This window comes from Peromyscus eremicus, chromosome 23 (assembly GCF_949786415.1).
Source record: "Peromyscus eremicus chromosome 23, PerEre_H2_v1, whole genome shotgun sequence".
NCBI classification, from domain to species: Eukaryota; Metazoa; Chordata; class Mammalia; order Rodentia; family Cricetidae; genus Peromyscus; species Peromyscus eremicus.
Window position 1 is genome coordinate 43,009,549 of NC_081438.1, and position 16,201 is coordinate 43,025,749.

Sequence of the window (16,201 nt, forward strand, 5' to 3'; positions counted from 1 at the left end):
CAGAACTCAGTGTCAGGAAACACACACATACCCCCTAAAACAAACAAACAAACAAACAAACAAACAAACAAAACCAAAAACTCAGGCCCTAGCCTGTACTATAAATGGTGATCCCACCAGGCTTCCATACATTCTCTAAATCTCAGTGTCCATGTGATAATACTACTTTCATTAGGTAGGCTTGCTGGGGACCAAAAGTACCAGTATTTGAGAGTTACCCTCCAACTGCAGAGTTCATTATTGTGTGATGCATATTCTAGCTATTGCGTCAGAGCCAGGCACAGTGATTGACAGCATAGTTTCCAGTGCTGCTGCCTGATCCTGGCCATGTTGCTCAACTCCTCTGAGCGTCAAACATTGTTCTACCAAACATGGACTCTGTGGATACTTGCTTATTCTTCAGAGTTTCAAGACAAACAGCAAACAAGCGAACACCCGAGAAACCATCGGTGCCCTGAGAGGTTGCCACTGTCAGCCTAGTTTGGGGTTTGTGCCAAATGTACAGTGTGATAGTCCCTTGACTCACTCTTTTCCCTATGCCCTGAAATAAAGAACCTTATAGCCAAAGGCCAGGTAGTCCTGGGGCTACACAAGACCAGCTTGAGTCCTCCAGCTTCCCCAGGCAGGAGTCGTGTGTGTGTGTGTGTGTGTGTGTGTGTGTGTGTGTGTGTGTGTGTGTCTTTTGTAGGAGGAGATAGCATCTACATATTTGAGAACACATAGGCAGATTCAGCCCCCAAGTCCTTTATTGTTTTCTTCAGTTTCAATAGAAAAGGATCTTTAGAACCCTAGCCCAGGCTCTGGGGAATGAATCTAGTAGTCAAGATGTGGGGGAAAAGGCTTCCCATTTTGATTCTGAGGGATGACCCCCACACCCACCCTAGTCACTTGTTCCCATGTCCCACCAACACCCTTGGTGAATCATAGTGCAGTCTTGAAGTTTAAGCTTGAGGATGACAAAGCGCAGTGAACACCAGGGGTCCCTCCTGCTGACCCTGCTTATGGGGTGGAGGGCTGAGTGTTGTGACTTCTAGCTGAGTCCAGGAGAGATTGAGGTATTGCCCCACCTCAGATGGGATCACTTGGTGGGCTTGCATAGGCTGGGTTCATCTGAGGTCATAGTGTAATGGTCCACTCTTCCTGAGTTTTGAGGTTCAACTTGGTCAGCTTTTGCCCCCGAGATCAGTTCTAGGCAGTTCCAGAATCTCCACTTTCAGATGTCATGGAACTGTAGGTGCACTGAAGCTTCTCTGCTAGAGTAGCTGTAATTGGACTGTTAGCCGCAAGGCTTGTTTTGCTGGCCCTGGTTGGCCCTGAGCTCCTGCTACACTCACCACCTCCAGCTGGTATTTCCCGCGTCTTGGTCTCCTATGGCCCAGGTGCAGGGAGCTGAAACCATCCAGGTGATTCATGCAGAAGAAACCTTGGTTGTTGCCTCTGGCAATAACATAACGGATCTGGCCTCCCAGACTCTCAAGAGCTGGTCGAAATTCTAAGATATGCTTGACTTGGCCAAGGTGTGAGATGTACAGGCTCAAGGTCAAGGGGACTTCCGTGTCAAGGGTGGCCAGGCTCACCTAGGAGGAGGGACCAAGTGAACTGTCAGAGACTGTGTAAATAAGGATGCAAGTGGGTAGGGGAGGAAGCTGTCATGTATGCTTGTTTCCTGGCTTCTTTGTCTAGTCATCTATGTAGAATGCCAAGATCAGCTAAGGCTGAGAACATAACAGCAAAGGCTAAATCTGGTTCTTTGATGGGAAAAAGAAAACTCAAGAGGAGAGAGACTGAGGACGGCTCAGGTAATAAAGTGCTTGCGGTCAAAGTCTGAAGATCTGAGTCCAGATCCCCAGTACCCACGTAGAAAGCTTGGTGTGCTGGTACATGCCTATAGTCTCACTGGAAGGGTGGGGAGAGGAGGATTCCAGGGGCTTGCCGGCCAGTGGTAATATCAAATAGTGAGCTCCAGGTTTAGGGAGAGTCTCAAAAAAAAGTAAGTGGAGCTGGGTCCACAAGTTGGCTCAGCAGGTAAAGGAGCTTGCCAGCAAACCTGAGGACCAAAGTTTGATTCCCTAGAACCACATGGAAAAGAAGAGAGAATTAGTTTCTGCCAGTTGTTCACTGACTTCCACATCCATGTCTTGTGCATGAATGCAGACACACACAATCACCACCATCTCCAAATAAATATATTTAAAAAATTTAAAAAAAGGTGGAGAAAAATTGTAACATAGTGGTGTTGTCCTCTTGTCTCCAGACATGGTATACTCAAGAACGTGTATGCATGTGCCTCTCTCTCTCTCTCTCTCTCTCTCTCTCTCTCTCTCTCTCTCTCTCTCATTGTGTGTATGTGTGTGAGAGATGCATAGACACACACACACACAAAGATACTGACAAATATAAACATACCAAAAACAAAACAAATAAAAAAGCAACAGTTAGGGTATCAAAGATTTGCTTTGAAAACCCAGCAAGCAGTTCAGGCAGGTAATGTCTGGCTCCAGAGACCTAAGGTGGTTCAAAGGTAGCCTAGGTGACTGGTATTATAACCAAGGGCCTTCCCCCCCCAAAAAAACCCTACATCTCCAAAAAAGATGCCAGAATCTACGGAGTTACAAACAGAATACTCAGCTAGGTCAGAAAGAGAGCAAGGAGAGGCCCCAGAAGAGCCTTCCGCTGGCTTCCATTGTACTTCCTGTATCTGGCTCTCTCTGAGAGGACCCTGTGTAAAGATGACAAGCCCTTCTTTATTTGAGCTCTTCTGAAGTGCCTTCATGGTCTTGGCAGCAGGACAGTAAGCCAATGGGTCTCAATGGCAGGCCACCCCAGGCTGGGTGATGTATCTGATTCCACAAAGGGTTATCTGTGCTTACCTCCGCCCCCCCCCCCCCCCCCATGGGGTGTGCTGTGTCTGTTTCACCTCATTTACATGCCTATGGAGTTATCTGCTGTTACTTTGAGAGAAAGCTATTTCAGTCTCTCTGCCCCGTTCTGGGAAATCTTTCCTTTCTGAGGAGCACAGTTCAGACATATGCTCTTATTGACACCTCCTGGTAAACAGTGGTATTACAGGCAAAGACACTTGCACTGCCCTCCATAGCATGCTGTGTCCATCCCAGGATCCTTGGCAACCATTCTACTCTCAGTGAAAATCAAGAGCTGGCAGTAAATGTGGGATAATTTCTACAGGGAAAGTTTCATAATAGATTCATATTAGCTAACTATATGTTGAAAGTCTCTCAGACCTAAATAAAGTAATCCACAATAGATTCATATTAGCTAACTATATGTTGAAAGTCTCTCAGACCTAACATGTCCATCCCGTTCTGGCTTTATTTTTCTCTGTTGCATGGATCATTTTTTTCATATGTTATAAAGCATGCCATGTTTTCCTTAATGACCCCCCCCCCCCCGCAATCAGAGTATCCTGAGGGCAGGGGCTCTTTTTCTCTCCATTTGCTTATTACAGATTGCTTAGACTCTGTCCAGAAGGAGCCTTAATTGTCACAGGAATGAGGTAACATGCCCAAAGGGTATGTTCCCTAGAAAAGACCTAGGCTGAGAAAGTATAGAAGATCCAGTCAGGTACCATAGTATGAGGAAGAAGTTGAGACAAGTAGTTTAATGGTTGCCTGCTTTTCTCTTCCTTATTTTGAGACAGAGTCTCATGTAGCCTAGGCTAATCCCAAACATACTACAGAGGCAAGGATGTCTAGTTTTATGCAGTGCTGAGGAGCATGGCTCAGATATTTGAACCTAGGACCTTGTGCATGCTAGGCAAGTAATTTACCAGCTAAGCTACACTTCTAGATCTAGAGTTCTCTCTTGAGGGATCACAGCCTCCTTCTGATACCCTCAGATAGCGCCTCAGTTGGCCCACCCAGTGTAGTCCCCATGGCACCTGATGACCTCCTTGGATGCTGCGTCTTGGTCGGTCCTGAGAGGAGAGGCCATTGATCTTGCATTCATAGCAGGCTTCAGGTGAGAGTGATTCTTCCTCATCTGGGGTGGCCTGAGATCCAGAGCTGAACCCAGGGCTGGAGATGCAGTGTCTGAGCCAGATGGTATGGGGGAAACGTTCAGAAGCAGGCTGGTGGCACCTCACCCACCATCTCCCATCATCTGTCATTCAGAGCCACAGGCACAGACACCATCATGCAAATGTGTACGGTGTGTGTGTGTGTGTGTGTGTGTGTGTGTGTGTGTGTGTGTGTGTTGGCATGGCTGTGTATGTGCATGTGTGCAACCTACTGGAGGGATATGTGTATCCCTTGGTTTACCTGGACATTGGTATGAACACAAGAATAGGATGACATACATGGAATAGAAGGATGTATCTGTGTATGTCCAGAAACATGTACATTTGGGAGCATGTATATATGGAAGACGATGTTCACATACACCTGTGCTCACTGGGATGCATGGATCTATGAGTGGGGTTGTAATGTGAGTACAGTAAGCCCCCCTTATGCACAAGCACAGCCAACCCTCTGTATCTAGAGGTTTTGCATCCTCATATTCACTCGTTATCCAAGGATTGAAGATGGTTACAGTGTTGTGATCTTTTATGTATTTAGACCTGTCTTAGTTACCTCCCTACTGAACATTTAGAGACTTTTTTCTTTGTTAATATTCCATTAACAAAACAGTGCAACAGTTACATATACCGATTTATATTTTATTAGGTGTTACAAAATTATGCAGAGATGATTATTTACTTTCAAGATAGGGTCTCATATAATGAAGAGGGAGTTTGTAACCTCAAATTTTCTATATTGGTCCTCTTGCTTGTACTTCCCAAGTACAGTGATTACAGGCATGTGCCACCATGACTGGTGTACACAATGCTGAGGATCAAACCCAGGACTTTGTATATACTAGGCAAGCATTCTACCCACCGAGTGACATCCCCTGCCTGTGATGATTTAGAGTATATGGAGGAATGTGTGTAGGTTCTGTGCAAATACCATGTCATTTTATATAAGGGACTAGAACATCCTTGCATTTGGGTATCCATGAGATGGAGATGAGGTTATTGTATAGCAATTTTCTTGTGTTGATGAAGCATTCTGTCCTTGAGGAAGGTTTCATAAGACACAGGAAATAAACAACTCATAAGTTTCAGGAGGTTGCTAAAACTTACTAGATGCACAAGACCTCCACCCCCCACCATGGTTATATAAGTAGTAAGGAACACTGAGAAGACTCTTGTTAAGGTGCCTGCGAATCTTGCAGTGAGCTCCAGGATTCCAGATTCCCTGAGTCATTACCCATGCTGGGTGGGCCTGCTTTCTTTCTTTCTTTTAAGATTTATTTATATATTTTATGTATATAGATGTTTTTCTGCATGCATGTCTGCACACCAGAAGAGGAAATTGGATCTCATGGGACTACATTTATAGATGGTTGGGAGCCACCATGTGGGTGCTGGGAATTAAATTCAGGACCTCTGGAAGAGCAGCCAGTGCACTTCACTGCTGAGCCATCTCTCCAGCACATGGGCTTTCACTGATGTAATTTCTTCTGGGACAGCTATGTTTCTGTAGATAACTCTCACCCACACTGTAGCTAGAGTTTTCCTGCCTGGCCCACAGTCAGGGCAAATCTCTCTCACCTGCCAGTCCCACAGCCGCTCAGACCCGACCAAGTAAACACAGAGACTTATATTGCTTACAAACTGTATGGCCGTACCAGGCTTCTTGCTAACTGTTCTTACAGCTTAAATTAATCCATTTCTATAAATCTATACCTTGCTACATGGCTCGTGGCTTACCGGCATCTTCACATGCTGTTCGTCATCGTGGCGGCTGGCAGTGTCTCTGACTCAGCCTTCTACTTCCCAGCTTTATTCTCCTCCTTGTCCCGCCTACACTTCCTGCCTGGCCACTGGCCAATCAGTGATTTATTTATTGACCAATCAGCAACACACTTGACATACAGACCATCCCACAGCACCACACTCCTACAAGTAACCCATTGGTTAGTAGTAAACTCACTGGTTCACCAAGTTGGAATTTAATGGTATTGTTACTCTGATCAGTTGTTATTTCTGTATCTGGGGTGAGGAGACGTTTGTTCATGTCTCCCAGGACTCGTGTTACATAAGGGGGTACAGGACGCAATCTTCCATGGATATGGAGAGAGGACTTTATTTCTGTGTGTGAGGGTTCATATGTGCTTCTTCATGTGTGCTAACTTGAATCCTGAATGGCCCATGAGTGTCTCCAGGTGGTGGGCACACACAAGCCTGAATGTAAAACGAGATAACGACATAGACCTGTACTCATGCACATTGGCATTTATGAATGACTTGGGCTTGTTAGACAGACATGAGTGTGTTGACAGTTATGGACCAGAGGTGTGCACAGATACTGCCTATGTCCAGTTCTCTGTATACACATGTAGGCACCTACATACACAGGCAGATGGAGCTTTGCTAATGGATTCTGTGTGTATGTGAGTCCAATGTTCATGATCAGGGCATGAAGAATGTACCCACTGCACTCTTGCCCATCCCACTTGAGCCTCTTACCCTTGTCCAGCCCGGAAGTAGCCTTGGGGACAGCCACACAAGAAGCCACCATGTGTGTTGGCACAACCATAGCTGCAAGGGTTGCCTTGCTCTGCACACTCATCCACATCCTGGCAGCCTCCAAGGTCCTGGTTGAAATTGAAACCAGAGGGGCAGACACAGTGGAAACTGCCAAGCGTATTGTAGCAAGAGGCACTACCACAAGCTGTAGGTGATAAGGCACACTCATTTTCATCTGTAGGTGGAGAGAAGAAGAGGGACAGAATGGAAGAAACCTTGTATGCCTGGAGCCTTTCACTTGAATACACACTACTCTGTTCTGTACCCATGGCAGACATTACTAATCAATCACAGCACTCTTTACTGTATAAAACTTCTAGTAAACTCATTAGGAGTTCTCAAACTATGGCTATCTTCCTTCATCCACTGCATATTCTACTCCTGGCCCTTATAGCATTTCTCAAATTTTCCCCTATATCCTAAGTGGTAGGTTAGTCTAGAACAAGCTTTCTCATGTGGGGCCAAGTCATTCTGTGGTAGGATCAAGAACTGCAGGATACTGAGCAGTATCCTTAGGCTTTGCCTGTGATACTAGGAGCACCTCATCCTCTACTTGCTGTATTCACAATAAACAATACTAATCAGCCACGGTACCCTTTATTGTGCAAAGCCTCCAGCAAGCTTGTCAGAAGCCCTCAGACATCTGTCTTCCTCTCTGTCTATTATCCTCCCTCACAACTTCTAACCTCTGTTGCAAAGCCTGTGAGAGCCGAGAAAGGGAGAGTTGAGGAGAAGTCACAGGTCTCAGGAGAACAAGTGGATTCCACAAATGTAGAGTGTAAAAAAGATATCTATCTATCTTTAGATCTCTATCTATCTATCTATCTATCTATCTATCTATCTATCTATCCATCTATCTATCTCTATCTATCTATCTATCTATCTATCTATCTATCTATCTATCTATCTATCTATCTATCTATCTATGCATGTAACACAATTAATGAAAAAAGAGGTCAGGGATTTGGAAGAGAGCGAAAGGAGGGGTATATGGGAGGGTTTGGAGGAGGAAAGGGATGAAAGAAATAATTTAATTATATTATAATTTCAAAAATAAAAGATAGACTATGGGAGAAATGTTGAAAATGATAGAGATGAGGTTGTTGATAGGAAAGTCTGCCGCAGCAAAAATATGGGGAAAGTTGTGATACAGAAGGCAAGCTCTTTACCTCAAGAGCCTCTGAAATTGCTATGGTGAAGATACAGCATGTGTGTCTTGAGAGACATTGCTGTACTCATGGCAGACATGACTCATCAACCACATCATTCTCTCCATTGCATCTATGGCAGGCATTGCTAATCAATCACAGCATTCTTTCTGTTGCACACTTGGTAGACATTGTTAATCAATCCCAGTCTTTTGGTGCTGCACTTTTTCCAGCTAGTCAGGCCATCACTCTGTAACAAATGGACTTGAACACCATGCCATGTTTGTTCACCAGTTCAGTGACTTCCCAGTGGTCAACCTTTTAGGCTGGCCCATTTGATTTATAAATGGACCAGCTTGTCATAACATCTGCAGGGGAAAAGATTCCTACTTGTCTGCTCTGGAAAGATTCTGCTGGGTGCTTGGCTGTGGTGATATATTGTGCACCCTAATAAAATTTGCCTGAAGATCAGAGAACAGAACCAGCCACTAGATTAAACATAGATGCCAGGCAGTGGTGGCACACACCTTTAATCCCAGCACTCGGGAGGCAGAGATCTGTCTGGATCTCTGTGAATTCAAAGCCACCCTGGACTACATGAGATTGACTCAGTCAAGAAGGGAAATAGAACCAGGAAGTGGTGGCCACACACCTTTCATGCCAGTACTTGGGAATCACAAACCTTTAATCCCAGCACTAAGAAGGAAGTGATCTGGGCAGAGAAAGGTATATCAGGCTTGAGGAGATAGGAACTAAAGCTTTTTGGCTGAGAACCTCTTTCCAGATGGGGAGCACTTTTCAGCTGGACCCCTTTCGGCTGAGGACTCAGAGACATTCAAACAGGATTCATGGAGTTGGCGAGGTGAGACATAGCAATGGCTTGTTCCTTTGTCTCTCTGATCTTTCAGCATTTACCCCAATATCTAGCTCTGGGTTTTTTTTTTTATTATAAAACTTATTAGATTTTGTGTTACACTTGGCTTCCTCCCAGCCCTTGCCACTCACCCACACACTGGGCCCACTGGGAATGCTGGGTGAAGCCTTGGGGACAGCTGCAACGGTAGCCCCCCAGCTCATTTTGACAGCCAAACTGGCAGCGGTGGGGCCTGTCACATTCATTTACATCTGAGACACAGAGAAAGAGAGAAAAGAAGAGGGAGAGAAGATTGGTGGGTGGTTCTTGGGATCATCCCCCAGACTGAGAACCCATTGAAACTCTACTTCACCTTCACAGCTGTGGCCAGAGCTGTCCAGGATGAAGCCTCTATCACACTCACAGTAGAAGCTGCCTGGGGTATTTTGGCAGTGTCCATGGGTACCGCATAGGCCAGGTTGGGCCAAGCACTCATCATTATCTATAGAGTACAGAGAATGGGTCAGGTTGCTTTGTGGTTATGGGTGAATATGAAGGGCTATCATGCTGGTGTTGACACCACACTGTGCGGCTTCAGAGGAGTCACTCCCCTTCTGTGGTGGTTTCTTCCTCTGTGAAATGAGATAAGAATAGTTCCTAGCTCACAGAATTGCAGCCAGTGTTTGTGGTACTGCATGTAAAGTGCTTTGCTTGGAGTGTTAGGAAGGTTCCCAGGAATCCACAAGGATGACTCCACCATAGACTACTGGCAATAGTCTAGAGGGTGCCTGAGCTGACCTACTCTGATGACTGGATGGTAGAATACCCTAACTGTCATCACAGAATTCTCATCCAGTGACTGAAGGAGGCAGATGCAGAAATCCATGGCTGGGTCCCAGGCAGAGCTCTGGGAGTCTAGTCAATGAGAGAGAGGAGGGATTCTATGAGCAAGAGATGCCGAGACCATGATTGGAAAAAGTGCAGAGACAATTAGCCAAACTAGTGGAAGCGCATAAACTGTGGACCAGTAGCTGGGGAGCCCCCATGGTGCTGGACTGGACCCTCTGGATGGGCGAGACAGTTGTTTGGCTTGAACTGTTTAGGGGCCCCCAGGCAGTGGGACTGGGACCTGACCCTAGTGCATGAGCCGGCTTTTTGGAGCCTGGTGCCTATGGTGAGACACTTTGCACAGCCTTGGTGCAGGAAGGAGGGGCTTGGACCTGCCTTGGCTGAATGTGCCAGGCTCTGCTGACTCCCCATGGGGGACCTTGCCTTGGAGGGGGTAGGAATGAGGGGTGCGTTAGGGGGGAATGCTGGGAGGCAGGAAGAGGGAGTATGGGGGAATCTGTGGTTGGTGTGTGGAGTGAGTGGAAAATCTCTTAATAAAAAAATTATTATTAAAAAAAGTGCTTTATTTGAAATGAGAATTCAGTGGATTTATCCATGAGAGAGCTTATGACAGTTTCCACTATGAAAGTCAGACATTACCAAAACTAGGCTGAGGATGTAGCTTAGTGGTAGCATGTTCTCCTGAAATCCCAATACTGTTTTTAAAATGTTAACAAACCCTTATGCAGTCAGATGTGTTGCACAGGCCCATAATCTTGATTACTTAGGGGCCTGAGGCAGGAGGATCACAAGTTCAAGGCCAGCTAGGTCAATTTAGTGAGAACCTGTCTCAAAATAAAAAGCAAAATGAGGGTCTGGGCAGCTGACTCAGTCAGTTAAGTGCCTGCTGTACAAGAATGAGGACCTGAGTTCAGTCTCCAGAACCAGATGTGGTTGGTGTTTGCCATTATCCACAGAGACAGGTGGTCCCTGGGGGCTGGGCAGTAGTTCATCCTAATCAATTAGCCCCAGTTCCTAATGAGAGACACTGTCTCAAAAAATAAGGTGGGGGTGGAGCTGGAGAAACGGCTCAGTGGTTAAGAGTCATTTTGGCTACTTTTCCAGAGGACCCTGGTTCAATTTCCGAAGCCAAGTAGGTAACTACAGTCTGTAACTCCAGTGTTCCCTGCCCGTGGCCCCTGCAAGCACTGCATGTGTGTGATACACATACATACATATATACATACATACAGGCATACATACATACAGGCATACATACATACAGGCATACATACATACATACGTACATACATACATACATACATGCATACATACAGGCAAAACATCCATACTCATGAAATAAAAATAAGTAAAATTTCAGGTCTGGTGGTTGTGGCCCACGCCTTTAATCTCTGCACTCAGGAGGCAGAGGCAAGTGGAACTCTGAGTTCAAGGCCAGCCTGGTCTACAGAGCAAGCTTCAGGATAGCCAGAGCTACAAAGAGAAATCCTGTTTCAAAAAAAAAAAAAAAGTAAAACCTCAAACAAAACAAAACAAAAACTCCAACAAGGTGTGTGTGTGTGTCTGTGTGTATGTGTGTGTGTGTGTGTGTGTGTGTGTGTGTGTGTGTGTGCTTCTGTGTGCATGTGAAGGCCAGAGATTGGCCTCAGGTGTCTTGCTCAACCACTTCACCTTTTTGTTGAGAGTTTCTCATGGGAATTATTTACTTGGCTAGACTGACAGGCCCTCAAGGCCCTGGGATCCTACTTTCTGTACCCCCCCAGGAGTGCCTAGCTTTTAATGTGAGTGATGGGGATCTGAACTCAGGTCCTCATAGCTTGAGCAGCGAGTACTTTTTGCAGACTAACACAGCAGTTCCAGGCCCATCTGTTTATCAATCAAATAGTCTAGGGACATCATTACCACAGCGGGTGCTAGCTAAGAGGGTTGGGGGAGGGGTTGAGTGTTCTTGGCTGGGCTGGCACTAGAGGGAGTTCTAGTTCCCACAGGCCCAGAAGACACTAAGAGGCCACGGCAGACAGCTTTGTGGCTTTGGCTTCTGAACTACTTTCTCCAAGTGTAAACTTGGAGTGTGTAAACTCCTGAGCTTGGGAAACATCCTGGGAAAGCTCAGTAAGAGAGACCCAGCAGGGATGGATCATGGGGAAGGGGAGACGTGCTGGGCCCAGACCAGAGGGATTTCTGAGGGTAGCCCTTCCATCTCCCTAGGGTAATGAAGATTCTAGGTGTCACCAAGAGGCGTGTATCCAGGGACTGTGTTCTAATCACCCCCTGTGCTCCGCACCTGACACATGAGGAGTGCTTGACATTGCTTTTGTCTCACAAACAGGTGAGGGTAGGGTTGTGAGGGTTGTGTTGGGGAGCGGAGTGAGAAGCAGACAACACAACTCACCGAAACAAGCCTGCTGGTGTTGTGTGAAGCCAGGAGGACAGCGGCAGGCGAAGGCGCCCACGGTGTTGACACAGATGAACTGGCAGTTGTGTTGCCTGGAGGTGCACTCATCCAGGTCTGCGGCACAGGAGGTTCCCAGGGGTCAGAGGGCAGGGCTCAAGGGTGGAGCTTAGCCAGAGGACTTGAAGGCCAAGGGGAGGTACTCAGAGGAGCTTGGGGATGGTGCTGAGGAGACAGGCTCGAGGATGTGTGGATATGGGGTGGCTTCAGAGGGTGGTTTGAGAGGAAGTTTCAGAGGCTGGGCTTGAGGAGGGTGTTCAAGGCTGGGACCATAAGGGACCGGCCAGGGGGGCAGGGCTCAGAGGGGGCTTGAGGGAGGTAGCTCAACGGTGGGCTTGGGTGTATGTAGAGGGTGAGGAGTAGGTTGGAGAGGTTGCTCAGGGGGTAGGCTTGATAGGTGATAGCTCAAGGACAGGGGTTCAAGGGATAACCATGAGTGGGATCTAAGGGTCTGGGCTCAGGGGTGGGGCCTGTGATCACTCTTGACACTCCAAGCAGGGTGCTCTTGCCACTGATGGAGTGGGAAGAGAGATATCCTGGCTGTGGTGGGGTCAACTCTATGCAGCTGGGAGAGTCTTGAGTTCAACAGTGGACAGGGAAGATCGAGGGAGGGAAGGACATCACCTTTGCAGGTCCTGAGATCTTCCTCCAACAGGTAGCCACGGGGGCAGGTGCACAGAAAGGTGCCCTCTGTGTTTTTGCAGAGGAAGGAACATGGCCTGGGGTTCTGGCTGCACTCGTCCACGTCTAGATGAGATGGCAGGGCATGAGGGGACTCACACAGACATGCCCAGGGCTTGAAGGGGGCCTCACAGGCTGGGACCCCTGCTCAGACTCTGGTTATCTGAAATTGTAGAACTACTTAAGTTATTTCATTTTTATTATCAAACTTTATTTCTTTACTTTTTTATTTTCATGAGATAAGGTCTCACTGGGTAGCCCAGGCTGGCCTGGAACTCACAGAGATCCACCTGCCTCTGCCTCCTCAGTGCTGGGATTAAAGGTGTGGGACACCATGCCTGTCCCTAAAACTGTTTATGACATTTACTTATTGTCCGTGTATATGAGGGGGGCACACACATTTGACAAGTGTGCATGTGGAGGTCAGAGGACAACTTGCAGGAGTTGACTCTCGCCTCTAACATTTGGGTCCCAGGTTTTGAACTCAGGTCAGCAGGCTTGGCGGCAAGCATCTTTACCCACTAAGGCATCTCAATGGCCCTGTTTTCTATTTTTATGCAGTGTTGGGAATCAAACCCAGGTCTTTATGTTTGTACATGACAGGAAAGAGCTCCACACCCCACCCACACTTTTTCCAATAAGAAGCCAGATAGTAGATAGAGTACCTGTGGACTCAGCAATGGAAAGTATTTTTTGGGAAAAAAGTGTCTGTACTGAACATTCAGATTATTTTCTTTCAAGTTTCCCAAGTAGTACACGTTACAACTGCTACACTGTATCAGACTTCATCAATACTGAACTGACACAGTGCATCAGCATCTATGTTACATTGAATAGAGATGAGAAATCATATAGAAATGATAATTTTATTTTATTTAAAATGAAAAAAGATTTTGTGTTTGTTTGTATGGATGTTTTGCCTGCATATATGTATGTGTGTACCTCCTGTGTGCCAGGTGCCTGGAAGGTCAGAAAGAATGTTGGATCTCCTGGAACTGGAGCTACAGACAGCTGTGAGCTGACACGTGGGTATTGGGAATCAAACTCTGCAAGAGCAGCTGGTGCTCTTAACTGCTAAGCTATCCCTCCAGGACCCTATTTTATTTTAGAGACAGAGTTTCAATATGTAGCAGAGTCTGGCCTAGAACTCACAAAGTAGCCAAGGCTAGCCTTTAGCTCACTGCAAGCTTCCTGCCTCAGCCTCCCATGTGCTAAGATTGTAGGTATGAACACCTAGCAAGATGGCTTAAACATTTTTAGGATGCAAATATAGGAAAGGGGATTACAGGGAGGAGGTGGGGTTTGACAGAGGTGGGAAGGAGATAAGAGAGTGTAATTGAAATGTATATAATACATATAATATATAATATGATATGTAGGTAATAATTATATAATATACATCCACGAAAACTTCAGAGAACAAATTTAAATAATAAAAATACTTTAAAAAGGAGTTGTGGTATGGCTCAGCAGTAGAGTGTCTTTCTAGAATATACCACCGAGGGGCTGGGGGAATGGATTAGAGGTAGAGCTCCTGACTAGAACCCAGTGAGGGGTGGGGGTGTGGCTCAGTGGTAGAGCCCCTGCCTAGAATGTGGGGTCCCTAGGTTCCACTCTTACCATCACAAAAAGTAAAAATAAAAAAAAAACCTAAATGAATATACAGGAGGATGTGTGTAGGTCATAGGCAAATACGTGTGTGTGTGTGTGTGTGTGTGTGTGTGTGTGTGTGTGTGTGTCCCTGAGTGTTTTGTATGTGCATCATGTAAACGCAGGAGCCTGAAGAGGGCATTGGGTTCCCTGGAATTATAGTTACAGGTTGGGGAGCCGCCCACTGTGGGTACTGGAAACTGAACTCAGGTCCTCTGCAAGTTCTCTTAACCACTGAGGCATTTCTTCAACCCTAAAGCCACCATTTTATACTAGAGGTTTAAGGAGCTCCCAATTTGGTATGGTAGGGAAATGAATATTGGAAAAAAAAACCTTTGGCTCTGAGGGATGAATGTTTACCTTTATGGGTGTGGTGGTTTGAATGAGAATGTCTCCCATGACCTCATGTATTTGGACCCTTGGTCCTCTGTTGGTGGTACTGTTTGGGGAGACCAAGGAGGTGAAACTTTCATGGAGAAATTATGTCACTAGGGGTGAGCTCTGAGAGTTTAGACTCCTGCAATTTCTGGTTTTCTCTCTCTTCTTTGTGCTTGTGGTTCAAGATGTGACCTTTTAGCTTCCTGCACCTGCCACCGTGCCTACCGCCCGCTGCCATGCCTCCCGCCACCGTGCCTACCGCCTTGCCTCCCGCCACTGTGCCTGCTTCCCGCTGCCATGCCTCCCGCCACCGTGCCACTGCCCGCTGCCATGCCTCCCGCCACCGTGCCACTGCCTGCTGCCTTGTCTCCTGCCACCGTGCCTGCTTCCCGCTGCCATGCCTCTCGCTACCATGCCACTGCCCACTGCCATGCCTCCCAGTCATGGCAGACTCTCATTCCTCTGAAGCGTAAGCCCAAATAAACTCTTCCATAAGTTGATGTGGTCATGGTGTTTTATTACAGCAGCAGAAAATCAAACTAATATAGTTGGTTGCATTGTGTAACCACAACTAGCTAACACAATCTGCCCATCAGGAAAATAGTCACCGAAGGTAAGTAAAGACACAGGCATGGCTGTGTGCCAATAAAACTTTACTTACAACTCGGGCCTCAGATTGAAGTTTGTAACCCATGATTTGGAGAAACACCTGGTACACAGTTTAATTAAAAAAAAAAAACTTAGGATGTATGAAATAACAGGAGGAAATAAGAGCAGGAAATGTGACCGAAACAGGATGGAAATGCCAAAGAATGTTTGCTTCTGGTCTATTTTTTGGGTTCTTTAGGATGTCGGACCATTTTGTGCATGAAAACCAAGAGATACAAAGTGGAAATGGGGCTACAGGCTTTTACAGAAACATAACTAGACCAAAGGTACAGGGTGGGGTGGGGCTTGGCTCACCCATGCAGGCAGTGGCAGTGGCATCTGGTGTATACCCAGCTTGGCAGTCACAGTGGAAGGAACCAATGCTATTGATGCACTCGCCATGGGGGCACAGGTCGGCAAACATGTGACATTCATCCACATCTAGGAACAAGCAGAGCAGGGCAGAGGTTGGCTGGCTATCTTATTCTCCTAAAGCACACCTTCTTCTCTACCCACAAGCCCTCTTCCCAGAGGCAAGTCCAGTCTTCCTTTCCTTGACTCTGACCACATGGATGCCACCCTTAGGCTATGGGTCAGTCCTGAGCCAGCAGGATTGCTGATAGAGCTTCATTCCACTGAGTATGCACACACACACACACACACACACACACACACACACACACACAAACACATATACATACAAACATACACGTACACATACACGCAAATATACATACATACATACACCAATAAACACATACACACATTTACCTCAGCCTCAGCCTGATGAGCAAACAGCAATACCTCCTCAGGGCCAAAGAGCAACACACATACTCAGAAGGACTCATAAACACGTACAGCACCTTACTTCAGCCATACACCCAGATGCTGCTGCAGAATCTTGAGTCACAGGGACATGCACCCAACCCAGGACTCCTTAGTCCCCCAGGCAC

The 16,201-nt window shown here is 46.6% G+C and overlaps 1 protein-coding gene across 1 annotated transcript in view; it reads right to left on the bottom strand.

The window, feature by feature from the left end:
- Positions 1-761: 761 nt before the first annotated feature.
- Positions 762-16,201, bottom strand: part of Fbn3 (fibrillin 3) — a 69,491-nt gene continuing 54,051 nt past the window's right edge. Inside the window, 8 exon segments of the mRNA XM_059248993.1 lie at positions 762-1,577; positions 3,899-4,049; positions 6,530-6,764; positions 8,743-8,862; positions 8,964-9,092; positions 11,832-11,948; positions 12,516-12,638; positions 15,564-15,689. Of these exon segments, the coding sequence (XP_059104976.1) occupies positions 1,254-1,577; positions 3,899-4,049; positions 6,530-6,764; positions 8,743-8,862; positions 8,964-9,092; positions 11,832-11,948; positions 12,516-12,638; positions 15,564-15,689 (1,325 nt within the window). The 3' untranslated portion in view covers positions 762-1,253.